We start from the raw sequence: 15,840 nt of genomic DNA, 5'->3' as shown, positions 1-15,840 counted from the left end.
TACATTAATAACTACGGATATCAACTGTCAGAAATCGTAGTTAGAATAGCGACGGTTATCTCGTAATTAGTTCCAAATCACTGAGCCAAGTTCCGTCCAAAACTTCAAATAGGCCTAAACGATGACAGACATAACACAGCAATTCGCTAATAATCAGCTAATTAAGTCGATTAACAGATACGCAAAAACAAATTCATGACAGTTCCAAACGAGTTAAAGCCAAAATTCAAAGGATGTTACTCCCCACCATTATGAAAACTAGAAGGCGATCTTCAATGGAGAATTCTCCATGGAGCTTATACTACTCTGGCACGTATCTCTATAGTACAGCACTCGCACAACACGATAAATGCCCTGTTTGCGGCGATGACGATTCATTGTGTCACATTTTTTATGAATGTCCCAATATCAATGCTTTGCTGATCCACATCGGGACTATTGCTGGTCGCCTCACATTCCCTGATTCAGCCATTCATCTATGGTGGTTTGTTATGTTACCACCTTCCAAGTCACGTGCCTTTATTTCTAAACAAGCTTATCAACTGTCCATTTACATTGTTGCCACGGCAAAGATGTCATTTCATCTCAGTCGCAGGAATAAGCGTCAAGACATGGGAACTACTGATCCACTGGAGATTTTTAAACATCGTACGCATTCCAGGCTTAACTTAGAGTTTGAGTACTGCCGTTTAACTAATCGGTTACATGCGTTTGATAACATTTGGGCTGTTGGGGGTGCACTATGCAATCGAGATGGAGAAGCACTCAATATCTGTATATAATCGGTTTTAACTCCCGCTTTGCCGAACATCTGGTTACGAACTTTACGGTGAGTCTGGCACCGAGCATCAAGTACGCTACGTAGGGTGGTACACACATTTACATGCTGTCACGTTGATCTTATGATCCTACTTACTTTTAATTAAAGACCTTATAACAACACGTTTCATTGTAGTCAGTTATTTACCCGTAGTGTGGTCCACGTAGTTTTTATACATTGTAGTGTGTTTTATTTCTGCTTAGGGATTGGTAGGGGTGATCGTAACCCCTTGTGGTGAGAACCAGAGAGTCTGGCCTACCTGCAGGATCCCTTTGTTTAACGTTCACGTTATAGTTTGTTAATTAAGTTGCGTTGTTGTTTTTGTCCGACTGCGATTGAAAAATCACTATTAATATGTAAATTACGTATTCCAATCACCACCACGACTACTGCTACTTTTCCAAACGCCACAACAATGTCCAGGGCAGGGCTCATCGAATTTAATGAGCTGTACTCATAATGCTGTAACATAGCGGTTTATGTGTTCATACATTATCTGCCATAGACTCGTATGTCAATATTCAGGTCACCGCTCGTGTCAATAATTACATACAATACGTTATCATAGACAAATATTAAGATTACATCGCTGAACGTGAAATTGTTTAAAATGAGAGCTAGGGTGGCGGGAAGCGGGGCGAATATCCAGAAAGGTCAATTTCGAAAATTCTATCCGGCGTTTCGAGACAAGACGTCAGAGTGATGTCAATGAGTCGGTAAATAAATCAGTTGGGCTGCGTAAAGCCGCCTGTCACTTGAAAGGAATAATATAGGAAAAGCACTTGTAAATTATGTTAAGAGTGATGACGTCAGTAACATGGCGACATAAAAAGGAAGGCGGGTCAGGAATTCTTCTCATCAGAAAACCAGTCGTGAGAATGAAGGGAGTCGATATTAACACTAAGCCCACAGGCTTGCCTGCGGTTTGTTATTACTCCGTACAATTATTACGTAATACTGCATGTTCCATGACCCGCCGTGTATCCAGCAACATGTCTGCTACCCACAAGCATATACTCAGGTACTACAGATTGTCGTCGATGTTCAGCATGGCGCTCACCATCTTCATTCACCAAAACCTACCCGCATTGTTATTAATCAACGTGACTAATTATATCAATTATCTTTCAGTCTTGCCGTACGAGATCCATCAGAAAACGAAAAACAAAAAAGCGACACAAAAATGGAGTTAAAAGATAAAGAGATAGAAAAGTAATGCTTAATTTGTTTTTGTAATTTGCAATATACATGTACCTTGTTTATGACGTAGTTTCCATATATATACACAACAGTATTTCAATCTTTCTTTCTCTTTTTTCAGACCGTCACGTGATGAGATAAAGTCATGGGGCGAATCATTCGACAGACTCATGAAAAGTGCAGGTAATTCAATTTATCTTATTGTAATTCCAAATAATAATGAAGTGGCGATGTATAGTTGTTACAATATATGTCGTCGTTGTCGTCATCGTCGTTAACACTTCTTGTGACCAAAATGAATTTCTCAAACTTTAAAATGTAAGCATTCAATGTATTTTCTCAGTGCTGTTCAAATAAATCTGGCTTGCATATTTTTGAAAATTTATAAAAATGTGTCCATTAGCATAAATATGAGGAGTCTGTTATGTAACAACTGTCTGTCTGAGTGGAAACATGAAACAAACATAAATGTTATTGAATGCAATTCGATAGTGATGAGATTAGCTTTAAAATTGAAATCAAGAAAAAAATATAACATATTAAGCATGATGCTAATTAACATATTTTTATTGTTACCTTTAATGTATCATTATATCATTGAATAGTGTTTCTTGTAGTTATAATAACTCATTAGTGTGAAAGTCAAGTATATTTTACAAGATATGAATTAGACTAAATTGAATAAAAAAATAAACCATAATAATCAATTTAGTTTTCATTTGGTAGTATATATATATTTTCCCAGCAAACTTTGACAGATATTTTTTACCAACATTTTAAGAGCAATTTCTTGCTGAAATTTGCTGAGATACTATTGTTGCACTATTTTAAAACTTCCATACAAACACATGTCATATTCTATAATTGACATTTACTGAGTAACTAGAAGATTTATTTAGTTCATAAATAGTTAAATACGATATTATTGTCCAAAAGAAGACTGTATATCTGTACCTATATCATGTTCAACTTTCACACCTACATCACACATCTTACTACTACTACTACTACTACTACTACTACTACTACTACTACTACTACTACTACTACTACTACTACTACTACTACTACTACTACTTATTACTGAACTTAAATCCGCATCAATTATTCTGGTCCCCTCCTGAGAATTATACTACCAATGTTTTGATAAATTAACAGTTATTTTATTGAGTTTATAACAAATACGACATAAATTTCGGCATAAATGACAGTATGGTAAATAAATCATGGTCAAGATGATCAATAGTTTCACCATGTTTTTTCTTCTAGAAAAATTCTTGTACTATAATGTCAGTAAATACTTCTGGTTCATGTCATAGTTCCATTCAGTCATCTTCCGAAATGTTTAGCGTTTGTGATTTAATATAGCGCACCACGACCTTTTCATTCTCGTCGCCAGATGGCGCTTTTAAAAAAAGCGTTTTTCATTGTGCATCAGATGATATTAGCACCATGTTATTGAAACGCTTTTTGTATTTCTTTATCTATCAATGTTGAATTAACCACTCATTTATTGATTTTCTCTCTGCTCAGCTGGCCGGGATTCATTCAGAGAATTTCTCAAGTCTGAATACAGTGAAGAAAATTTACTATTTTGGCTAGCTTGCGAAGAATTACGGCATCAAACGGATCAAGAGATTATAGAAGAAAAATCCAGGCTGATATACGAAGATTATATCTCAATACTTTCACCTAAAGAGGTAGATTTGAATTTACAAACATCAGTTTTGCAGCAATTTAGTGTATTTATAACCTTTCTGGTGGCAGACGACATTATTATATCACAGAATACGAGGAGGTGCAATAGCGTTTGGCGAAATAAAATCAACAGAACAAGGGTGAAAGATAAGATGGGATCGGACAACGTGTGAAAACGATAAAATCATCTTCAATCCCACCTGCGTTACTTTTTTGTGAACTTCAGTAATATGCAGTTTGTTGCCTGAACAATGTCTTACCGAAATTATTGCAGCGCTTCAACAGTTTGTCGCTTTTTTTAGGTTTTGTTTGTTTATTTGTCTGTTTGTCCCAATCGAACGTCTTCAAGAATAGTTAATCACTATATATCTCGCATTGTTATGTAACTTTTTGGTATTCTTGTATATTTCAGGTGAGCCTTGACTCACGGGTACGAGAGGTCATTAATAGGAATATGGTGGACCCCACACAGCATACCTTTGATGATGCACAACAACAAATTTATATCCTAATGCATAGAGACTCCTACCCAAGATTTATAAATTCACAAAAATATAAACAACTATTATGCAAAGGATGAAATCGTCCAAGCCTGTTTGATCTAAAGTTCCATTCCTATAGCTGTCATTTGTGTGCTTGTTTTAATGTGTGAGGTTGTGACTCACCGACAGACACAGTAATAATAATAATTGTTCAAGATGGCGGACATCTTTATTTTCAAGTCTTAGATGCAACAACACTGCTTATTGGATATGGATATGTAATGAATGTTGATTGGATACTCGATTAGGATGTTACATGGAGTAACACACAGTTTAATTACAGGATTACAACATCATGTTCACCCGAGTGGATTGTTGTGTGTGTAGTGTTCCAGTGTCACCATCGTAATGTCGCTGCATACGCTGTAAGATGACAGTACGCATACATGATGTGTGTCTGATCGCCATCTTGTATTGTTATTGAAACAAGACGCCTGGCTTTAAACACTGATATTTAAAGAAACTTTCCACGTACAGTGTGCCATACAGAACACGTTGGTGCTGTTTTGCAGTAACCATGACAGAATTCACTGGTAGTGTTGATGTGTCTAATTGGATTATCCACTTTTTATTATGTTAATTATACATAGGTTTTTTGCCAAAACACTTTTTTTCAGACAATAGCTTTGAATGGACGAGTTGAAAAACAATTTTGAATTCTCGTGATTATTGTAACTATATCACAGAGTAAACAGAATTTTCAATTTTTTCTCTCACAGTTTTACAAAAAAAAATTATTTATTATGAAAAGTCTTGATATATGTCTTGTAAGATATGCCGTGTTTTCAGTGTTCTTGTTTGCTCGGTGTTTTCAATGACGTGTTTTCTTGTTGAATGTGCAGCTACTATAATTTATTGGTCAACAAATGTCGATAAACACTATGCATATATAAGCGTATGTGAGTTTTAAAATCAAGACTCATTTCCGCCAAAACTCTTTAATTGATGTCGTCATGATGTCGTTTATGTCAAATTTATTTGCACAGAGCCATGCCGTTATAATTCCGAAAAGCAGGGAGTCATGTCATCATTCACTGCAAAATCAGAGACAATGTAAAGTTACTTACAAGATTGTGCCTGATTGGCTACTCAATCCTAACACCGAACAGTTAAACCAATCAAAGAGAAGCTTGTTTGTTGACAGGACAATCAACTGAAATGTAAGGGTATGTGAAGGAGTTCATTCACACTGCTCTTCATTTACAGTGTTTGCCATGTTACTATTTTAAACGCTGATCAGTGATTCTCATTTCCCATGGTGAGTGATGATGTACATAGTCACACGAGATAGAATACCCATCGTGGTGTACTGTCACACTAGATGGTATTACCCGTCGTGTTTCACGGTCAAATGAGATGGAATGCCCATCCTGTTTCACAGTTATACTAGATAGAATGCCCATTGTGTTTCACAATCACACTGGATGGAAAACCCATCGTGTTTCAAGGCCAAGCTAGATGCAATGTCCGTCGTGTTTCACACGAGATGGGATTTTCAACATGTTTCACGGTCACACAAGTCGTAATACACATCGTTTTTTATGGTCACACTAGTTGCACTGCAACAGAAAATAAAAATGCTCATCGAATTTTATGCATTACCCAACGTGTTTAACAGTCATACTGGGTGAGTGTACAATGGGAACATTCAACTCTACTAAGCTAGAATTTCCGTAAGTCGAATAAATGCTGCAAAATCAACAAACAAACTTTGAACGTTTAACAATAATTTATGCTTCGGTTTTCAATATGCACGTATGCGTGCTGCATGTGTGCACGTTTTATCTGACTGCCCACTATTTCAGATCACTGTGTGCAATCATTGGTATCACACACATATGAGATGTTTTATATGTAACAAGACTTTAGAGTAAATGAACAAGACAGCAGTAACCTTTGGGTCTCATCATCTACTGAATATGATCAGTTTTAATTGGTCCCAAGCAGCGAATATTCAGTGATAATATCATAATATTGTACATTTATCAATTTATTGAGAATGCATTTATATTATAATGCACTATATTTGTACTATAATCATTAGTTCAGTGAATATACATAACAATGGGTATTGTATTCCAGTTTCCCACGATATGAGGCCAGTACCAAGAATTTATTCCATTTGATTAGAGCCCCTATTTATTTATTTATTTATTTATTTATTTATTTATTATTTATTTATTTATTTATTTATTTATTTATTTATTTTACTGGATATCGTGAGCAAATACATCGTTGGTGGCGCTGTTTTGGCTAAGTCAACGTTTGCATTCCTATACACGAATGTCAACAACAAGATTGTTTGACATTCGCTAATGAATGATTCAGTGTGTAGAAATGTTTGTAACATGTGATAGTGAGCATGCGCAGATAAAACACAAAACAAATGACTGACAAATAATTGATAAGCTGGGCCAAAAATATTCAAACAATTACAAGTACTAAAAAGAGTACACAGTAAAATCAGGGAATGAAAAACAAATCACTTCATTGTCTATATGAAGTGATGTCAGATTTTACAAAAAGGGTGAGTACATCCATAAATGAAACAAAATGAATCTGGCTGTCATTATTGTAGCCGTGCGTGTTCGGAGCGCATACTAGTATTTATGTAGCTAGGGGGTCATTGGGTGGTAACTTGGTTTTCTAGCATATCCTTGGAGCCATTAGGCCATCCATGCGACAATGGCGGCATTGGGTGGTAACTTGGTTTTCTAGCATATCCTTGGAGCCATTAGGCCATCCATGCGACAATGGCGGCATTGGGTGGTAACTTGGTTTTCTAGCATATCCTTGGAGCCATTAGGCCATCCATGTGACAATGGCGGCATTGGGTGGTAACTTGGTTTTCTAGCATATCCTTGGAGCCATTAGGCCATCCATGCGACAATGGCGGCATTGGGTGGTAACTTGGTTTTCTAGCATATCCTTGGAGCCATTAGGCCATCCATGCGACAATGGCGGCATTGGGTGGTAACTTGGTTTTCTAGCATATCCTTGGAGCCATTAGGCCATCCATGCGACAATGGCGGCATTGGGTGGTAACTTGGTTTTCTAGCATATCCTTGGAGCCATTAGGCCATCCATGCGACAATGGCGGCATTGGGTGGTAACTTGGTTTTCTAGCATATCCTTGGAGCCATTAGGCCATCCATGCGACAATGGCGGCATTGGGTGGTAACTTGGTTTTCTAGCATATCCTTGGAGCCATTAGGCCATCCATGCGACAATGGCGGCATTGGGTGGTAACTTGGTTTTCTAGCATATCCTTGGAGCCATTAGGCCATCCATGCGACAATGGCGGCATTGGGTGGTAACTTGGTTTTCTAGCATATCCTTGGAGCCATTAGGCCATCCATGCGACAATGGCGGCATTGGGTGGTAACTTGGTTTTCTAGCATATCCTTGGAGCCATTAGGCCATCCATGCGACAATGGCGGCATTGGGTGGTAACTTGGTTTTCTAGCATATCCTTGGAGCCATTAGGCCATCCATGCGACAATGGCGGCATTGGGTGGTAACTTGGTTTTCTAGCATATCCTTGGAGCCATTAGGCCATCCATGCGACAATGGCGGCATTGGGTGGTAACTTGGTTTTCTAGCATATCCTTGGAGCCATTAGGCCATCCATGCGACAATGGCGGCATTTGGTGGTAACTTGGTTTTCTAGCATATCCTTGGAGCCATTAGGCCATCCATGCGACAATGGCGGCATTGGGTGGTAACTTGGTTTTCTAGCATATCCTTGGAGCCATTAGGCCATCCATGCGACAATGGCGGCATTGGGTGGTAACTCGGGTTTAATAGCATGTTGACCATGCCAGTTTTAAATGTGTCTGTCAGCTTTTATTATTCATTTTTTCTAGTAACAGCTCAAGGTAGAGGGCATCATAACGCCGAGCTTTATTTTTGATGTAAACTGGCTTAGTACTGAGTGCCAGGCTTTGCCAAGTTTTGATGTATTGTTGATGCTGTTATTTTTGTTGTTATTTTTATCGATGTTGTTGACCAATTCGTAAATACATGTACATATTGCTTGTGTTGTGTAATATTGGACTTTTTATACCAACTGCCGGTGGCTGTGGTTGAACTCTGAACTCACACCGTAACTAACACTGATTACATCAACCAAAGCGATATCACGTGGCAAAATACTGTTAGAACGAACGCGTGACTAAGTATGTATATCATTCACACCAATATAGGGAGGGAAAGGGTAAGTGATATGCAATCAGAAGAATACTGGCTTTTGTACACTGATATTAATGTAATCGAGATACTATGAAACACATTATTTATTTATTTAAAGGTTTAAAACAAATAATGCTTTCCAGTACTACGTTCATACGTTGTATCATCACTCATATTACATGACGTCATACATTTGCCGTATGTGTGCCAATATTATCTGGTGTGTGTATTTAGTTCGATTTCAAACCACGGCTGCCAGCCAGTTTAAATATATCTAACAGGGTTCATTCTTAAGCAATTGGGCCAAAATGGCCGCCCGGTTAAACACATACACTGTGTAGTATTACCTGTGTGTATTTGCAATTACCTCGTCTACCAATGCTGACAGAAGTGACGAAACAAATGTCAGAGTTCACTCTGATGGTACGAGGTATTAAGTTGTCTTGATAATGTATAGTCTCCCACTAACCTGTTTACAATTATTTTTAATATCCAGTTTTTCTTCAGTTCGTGTAGATACAATTTTCTGAACTTATTGATGTAATTTTTGTTCCACTTTCTATGGAAATCATTAACTTTAACCAAACAAAATCACAATTTCTTTTGTAATCTCATTCCCATCATGCATCAGTTCTCATCCTTAACAGTATTTCTACAACTTACGAAAAAACTAATAAAAAAGTCATCGTGATTTTACAGTAACGACCTGTGTGTAATGTTTATCGGGATCACTTGCCGATGTGGTTTAGTGTGTGTTCGGTGTTAGTGTGGTTATTGTGAGAAGCTATCAAAATGATTGCTTAACATAAAAATAGCATACTTGTATAATGAACTAAAGTAATCTGGAGTTGGTAAAATCTTGGAACACGTGACATTTATGATACTTTGGGTGCATAGATGTGACCTACTATGGCCATGACGTGTGTTGAAGACCGACTGTTTTGTTAATCCGATCTGTTCATTAAATGTACAGGTGTATAATTTACCAATAATTTGTCATTATAACCATTTTCTGCGTAACTTAATGAAATTATAGTCATGGCAACAGTCGATGTTTTCGGCAACATTATAAACAAAGAAAGAGCGACACGCTGCGTGGACAGGTGTACAATTTGTTTATGTTAAGCAAGCGAGAAATTATCCACAAGTGAGCAATGGTCTACTGTCGAAAATGATGTTGTTGACTTTTGTGTAAGTTGTTTTTAGGAATTCCGACACTTATTTTATTTATTTAATTGTTTATTTATTATTTTTATGAAACTGAATTTGACATGCAAGTAAATCACAATTCATTGGTTTATATGAAAATATATGAGTTATATGAGTTGTGACGATGTTATTACAGGAATGTTGACTTAGAATCTAACAAGGGATCAGGTAATGTTGATTATTTGAGCCGACAATTTGTTTGACATTTGATGCGTTTATGTTCCTTTTACATTCGAAAATATTTTATACAAATTTGTATTTATAAACAAACTGCGAATTTCATCTAATAGAAGAAGAAGAGCCATGACACTGTTGAATAAAGTTATCTGATTATTATAATGAAACAAGCAGTTTGTAAGAATCGGACATTGACGGCGCTATCAACAGTATATTATATTTTGAGGCTCGTTTTCATGTACGTTGCAAACTATTGGTCCGCCTCATTGGTTCCCAAAGTGTCAATGTGTAGTTGCAAGCTGTAAGGCATTATTGCATAATTTGAATGAATTGTGTGTATTTTGGGAATTCGCCATTGTGTGTTGGACGCTATAGAACTTGCTCCGATTTCATAGTTTCGGTGTGTCCAGAACTTTTAAGAAATAATTATTCGCAATACTGTAAACGTAGCAATTCATTATTCAACACGATACCCCAAACATATGTGACATCGTAAAGTAAAATTAATTTTGCAACGCTAAGAAGAGTTTGTTAATATTATATTATTTGTATATATATTTTATTTTGTCGCATACGTGTTTACATTACTTGAAAAAAAAACACAAGGTAAAACAAAAATACATTTCACAGTTTTCGCTTTTTGTTACGATCTCAATTTGAGCTCAGAAAAAGAACATTTGGTACAAGTTAACTGTATTGAATTTTTCACTACTATGAAGCTCTTTTCTCTTTCACAATTGATATAGAGATGCTCACTATCGTTGTTTACATTACATAACAAACATATTTCATTAGCTTTTTTCCACTTGTATAAATTTAAACTCATGAGGTAGGATATCATGGAGGAATTAATACATCAATTTTCTTTTTGAAGTAAGTTTAATTTAAAAGTTCGACTTAGCCATATTTTTGACCAAATACTTTCTGTGATACAAAAAATCCTTCCTCATTTATGTGTGACAAATTTCACGTTCACAAGGGACCAATATTAGTCACGTGTTGTTACGAGATGAACATCTTTCAGAATGTTGTGATTGTTTACATTACATATACCGATGTGTGTCTCGAAATATATGAAATTCGGTTTCCTAATGATATATTGAACCCCTGTTTCGGTAACTCATTGATTAACATGAATATTTCATTCACCCAGTTTGCTTTACATTTTAAATTTCGCAGTACATAGCATTTACATTACCATGGTCATGAATGACATCGCCTACAAATATAATGTTTGAATTGAGCCATGATTTGTAGTAAAGTGATTCACCGTGGAACTCTATCCATTTATTACACCATGATATTTGGTTTCCAATGTTTTCATTTTTATTTATTGAGGTACCACCTCCAGTTTCGTGCCAAGCTATAATAGCATTTTTGTAGAAGATAAGTAGGTTTAAAATTTCAGCGTAGTGCTTCTTATCATTAAAATTCATTCGAAAAATTAGGTTATCGATGTTTGCTTTTTGAAGGTGTAATAACGGGATACATTTTCAAGATGTAGTCACGAATCATAGTATTGTCATGAATTTGTTTTCGCGTATCTGTTGACCGACTTAATTAACTGATTATTAGCGAATTGCTGTGTTATGTCTGTCATCGTGTAGGCCTATTTGAAGTTTTGGACGGAACTTGGCTCAGTGGTTTGGAACTAATTACCAGATACCGTCGCTATTCTGACATCCGTAGTTATTAATGTAGTGAACGATTAATCAAAAGATATGACGTATTCAGTACTTAGTGTGATTGGCTTTATGATTGAAGGTTACGCCCTAGAGTCTTTTACTGTTTTGTAATTGGTTAGAGTTTTGAAAATGAATAAAGAGAGTTTGAGTTGGTCTTGGCGAATACTCCACGACAGACGCAGTCCTGGAGAGACTTGGGGCGAGCCTTGACGCAGTCTAAGAGAGTCTTGGGTCAGCCTTGCGATATAGTCTTGGGGACTTTTCCCCAGGGCGCTGTGTCTTATAGAGTGCTCGATTGACCGACTAAGACGAGAGCTGAAACGTATTTCGTTGTGTGTGCCTTATTTGACAGTAAGTTAAAGTGACTTCCCCGATCCCGTACCTCAAGGGGACGAGATAGAGAGACGAGACGAGTTCCCCCCTGACACGTGTGGAGAACCCCGAGAGAAAGAAGATTTACCCCTGATACGTGGTGGAGAACCCGGGCATTGCGTCTTACACACATTGACATCCTGTGAAGAGAAGTGAAATGGCGAAGGTGTGTCTTTCTTGCGAACCGAACTAACTGGCTCGATGGCAGAGACAAAACTGCGCTTGACGACTAACGGCTTTACCCGAACGACACCATGTACAACGCTGAAGAGATGAAGACTTCTGAACCCCTTATGAAGGACGAGTACCGGATAGAACTGTATAATTAAGAATTGTGTGACATTAAAGACAAGAAGAAGATGAAAGAACGACCCGGCTAACGCGATGACAAGAGAAGAGACGCTTATAGACTTTGACTTTAGCTATCTGTGTATTGCTTAGAGAACCGCTCGTTGGACACTGTAACTGACACTCTGTAACTCAGGACGTTGAACTCTTTTCCACAACCCTAACCCTATTGCTCAGTAATGTAATGTATTGCTGCTTTTTCTATCTTTTTTCTTACCGTTTTTTTGTGGTATTGAATTGTATGTTATGTAAGCGCCCAGATTTTTGTTTTGAACTGATATTTAGTGACGTTCGAGGTCCTTTATAACTATTTAAGCGCGTTTCAGTGGACAAGTATTTGCAACACAGTGTTTTGAGTTTTGTGAAGTTTATGGAGTTTTAATGAGTTTATGAGTACGGAATATGATGGGGAAAGTAATGCCCCAATGAGTTTTTCAGAGTTTTGAGATTTGTCGATGTACAGAGATATCGACGTTTTAAGAGTTGTTTTTGTTTATGTGTTGTTTTCCGGAATACTTCTGACGCTTTTTGAGTTGATAGCACCTTTGTAACGTTTTTTAATGTCTTTTTGAAGTGAGAGTTTGGTGCGCTTATATACGTATTGTATGATAATGCAAGCTTTTGTTCATGATTGACAGGATTATGTGTAATTCAGTAGTTTCTATCGTTTTACTTTCCCGTCTTTTTTTGCCAGAGGAGTAATGTGTTATGATAGATTTGTCTTTGCATTCTGTTTCCACGCCGTATGACTTGTGTTTAGATTAACGACTTTTGAGTTCAGTTGAAGTTTATAAGCGTATGTGACAAGAGTTTGATTAATAGCTTTTTATTCATTGTTTATTAGTTACCGCTTTGCAATGCTTTAACCGAGAGACGCATCCCTGGTAATCACGTGATCATGCTGTCGACTGCAGCGATTGGCTGATCGCTTGGTTACACCGCCACGCCTTAGTTTTTTTGACCTTTTGATATAGAGTTTGTAACCTTAGTAACGGAGAAAGTGAAGCGACGGGTTATCTCAGCGAACCGTTTTGAGAAAAGTGAGTCGTTTGGTAGCCTTTCCCTTTTTTTTTGATTCATAACCGTTGATATTTGTGACTTTATAACCATTGTATTTAGACTTTATAATCATTGTACTTAATTAGTGTGTTTTACTCTTTTTGATTTATTCCTTTTATTAGTATTGTATTTAACCTGTATGAAAATGAGTGGCTGACGGTATCTTTGATTTGTGAACGTGCAATGCCGAGGGGCATATCTCAGTTTGGGTGAAGGGATGTGTCATGAATTTGTTTTCGCGTATCTGTTGACCGACTTAATTAACTGATTATTAGCGAATTGCTGTGTTATGTCTGTCATCGTGTAGGCCTATTTGAAGTTTTGGACGGAACTTGGCTCAGTGGTTTGGAACTAATTACCAGATACCGTCGCTATTCTGACATCCGTAGTTATTAATGTAGTGAACGATTAATCAAAAGATATGACGTATTCAGTACTTAGTGTGATTGGCTTTATGATTGAAGGTTACGCCCTAGAGTCTTTTACTGTTTTGTAATTGGTTAGAGTTTTGAAAATGAATAAAGAGAGTTTGAGTTGGTCTTGGCGAATACTCCACGACAGACGCAGTCCTGGAGAGACTTGGGGCGAGCCTTGACGCAGTCTAAGAGAGTCTTGGGTCAGCCTTGCGATATAGTCTTGGGGACTTTTCCCCAGGGCGCTGTGTCTTATAGAGTGCTCGATTGACCGACTAAGACGAGAGCTGAAACGTATTTCGTTGTGTGTGCCTTATTTGACAGTAAGTTAAAGTGACTTCCCCGATCCCGTACCTCAAGGGGACGAGATAGAGAGACGAGACGAGTTCCCCCCTGACACGTGTGGAGAACCCCGAGAGAAAGAAGATTTACCCCTGATAGTATTGCGTTAAATTTTGTCGACTCTAGAGCCCCAACGCAAGTTAAAGAATAACGTTTCTAGACGTTTTAGTGTAACATCTGGCACGATACAAACATTAAGAAGGTAGGCTATTTTCGAAGACGCCAGTGACTTAATTACTGCAATTTTACCATATGCAGTTATATTTCTGTGTTACCATAGAGATAGGATATGTTCTATAGCATTTATTTTTTTGTTTAGAGCGAGAAAATACCATCACGAGTGTCATAAGAGAAAAAAGTACCTAGAGATTTTATTGGCATCTTAGGCCATTATAAACCAGCAAAATCATCGGGTCATTTGTTACGTGGTCCAATTCTAATTGTTTTTCCAATGTTTAGAGATACGTCCGACACTGAACATTGATTTCTTTAGTTATAGAATCTGTATTTGATACGAAAATAGTAGTGTCGTCAGTTACTTGAGAAATTTGTATTTCTATGCTAAATTTATGAGTTGAAATTGTAATACATTTAATTTCATTATCAGCTCTAATTTTCAATATCAAGGATCTCCACTACAAGTACAAGGAGTAAAGTATTAAGCCAGGTATTTTCTGTCCGATAAATCGATTTTTTGATATTATGCTGTAGTCTCGCTGCTAGTACAAAAGCGATAATTTTATAATCTACGTTAAGAAGTCTGATATGTCTCGAGAATGTTTTGTTCACCCTTTTTATGTATCAAACTCAACAATACACTTCGTTAATAAAATTAATGATAATTAATTACAACATCGACGCCTACACTCATAACAATATTTATTATAGTAAGCAGTAATCTATGCCGTATAACTTCTTGTTTATTTTGTGTTTTTATTCTTATGTTGGTGTTATTATTGAAATGTCTCATGCGGTATTAATTACATAAAATTCGTGATATCGGGATAATCATAAAAAATCATTTAAATTGTGCTTGTTACATAAAATATGTATGGCAATTGCATTGGTAGGCGGTAAATTTGACTGAAAATAAAAAAAAGGTTCAAAAGTTTACTTTGGTGAGTGTAAAAAAGTAACAAAAGCAATCAGTGATGATAAGAAAGTTGATTTGCCAGGGGCACAGTTTTCACAATGTTAAAATTTTGCTACGACATGTGACCGCGAAATCCCAACAGACTTGCCATCAGTGTAAGAGCCCTCACATTACCGGCCAAATTCGGGCTTGTAATGATTGACATGTCTGATATGTTTCAACCAATCAGAAGACAGGCTAATTAACATATCAACTGAGACCCCGGAAACCATACACACTTTCTTGGATAAACCACAGGGATAGAGGGACTTACGTTCTCGTAGAAACGATGGTTGTTTTACACAATTTTGTTGGCGTCAACAACATGATAACATAGCGCGAGACAAGTATACACAGGCCGGTAATATGAGGGCGCTTACACTGATGGCAAGTCTGTTGGGATTCCGCGGTTACATGACTATGTCTTTCGCGTTCACCTTTCGTTTACGCAATTCATATTTATTTTTCATCGGAATCGCAACAGACTACAAGCAAGTCTAGGTTATCTATAAAATTCAAAAGTAGCATTGGCAGGCGGGGAGGTTCACTCGAGTAGTCTGTAAAACCTTTGAATGTGACATTGGCAGATAGGAAATCTCACAGAATCTGCAGAATATATTGTAAAATATTTGTTTAAAAAGTCACAAAAAAA

General features: G+C 37.0%; 1 protein-coding gene across 1 annotated transcript in view; it reads left to right on the top strand.

Moving 5' to 3' along the window:
- The window catches only part of LOC102804283 (uncharacterized), a 29,097-nt gene extending 19,944 nt beyond the window's left edge, over positions 1–9,153 (top strand). Inside the window, exons 3-6 of the mRNA XM_078009094.2 lie at positions 1,952–2,032; positions 2,142–2,203; positions 3,554–3,720; positions 4,131–9,153. Of these exons, the coding sequence (XP_077865220.1) occupies positions 1,952–2,032; positions 2,142–2,203; positions 3,554–3,720; positions 4,131–4,298 (478 nt within the window). The 3' untranslated portion in view covers positions 4,299–9,153. The remainder of the gene's footprint in view (positions 1–1,951; positions 2,033–2,141; positions 2,204–3,553; positions 3,721–4,130) is intronic.
- Positions 9,154–15,840: the final 6,687 nt, after the last annotated feature.

Source organism: Saccoglossus kowalevskii, chromosome 18 (assembly GCF_978046115.1).
Source record: "Saccoglossus kowalevskii chromosome 18, keSacKowa6.1, whole genome shotgun sequence".
Lineage (NCBI taxonomy): Eukaryota > Metazoa > Hemichordata > Enteropneusta > Harrimaniidae > Saccoglossus > Saccoglossus kowalevskii.
This window is presented reverse-complemented; position numbering and strand designations above follow the sequence as displayed.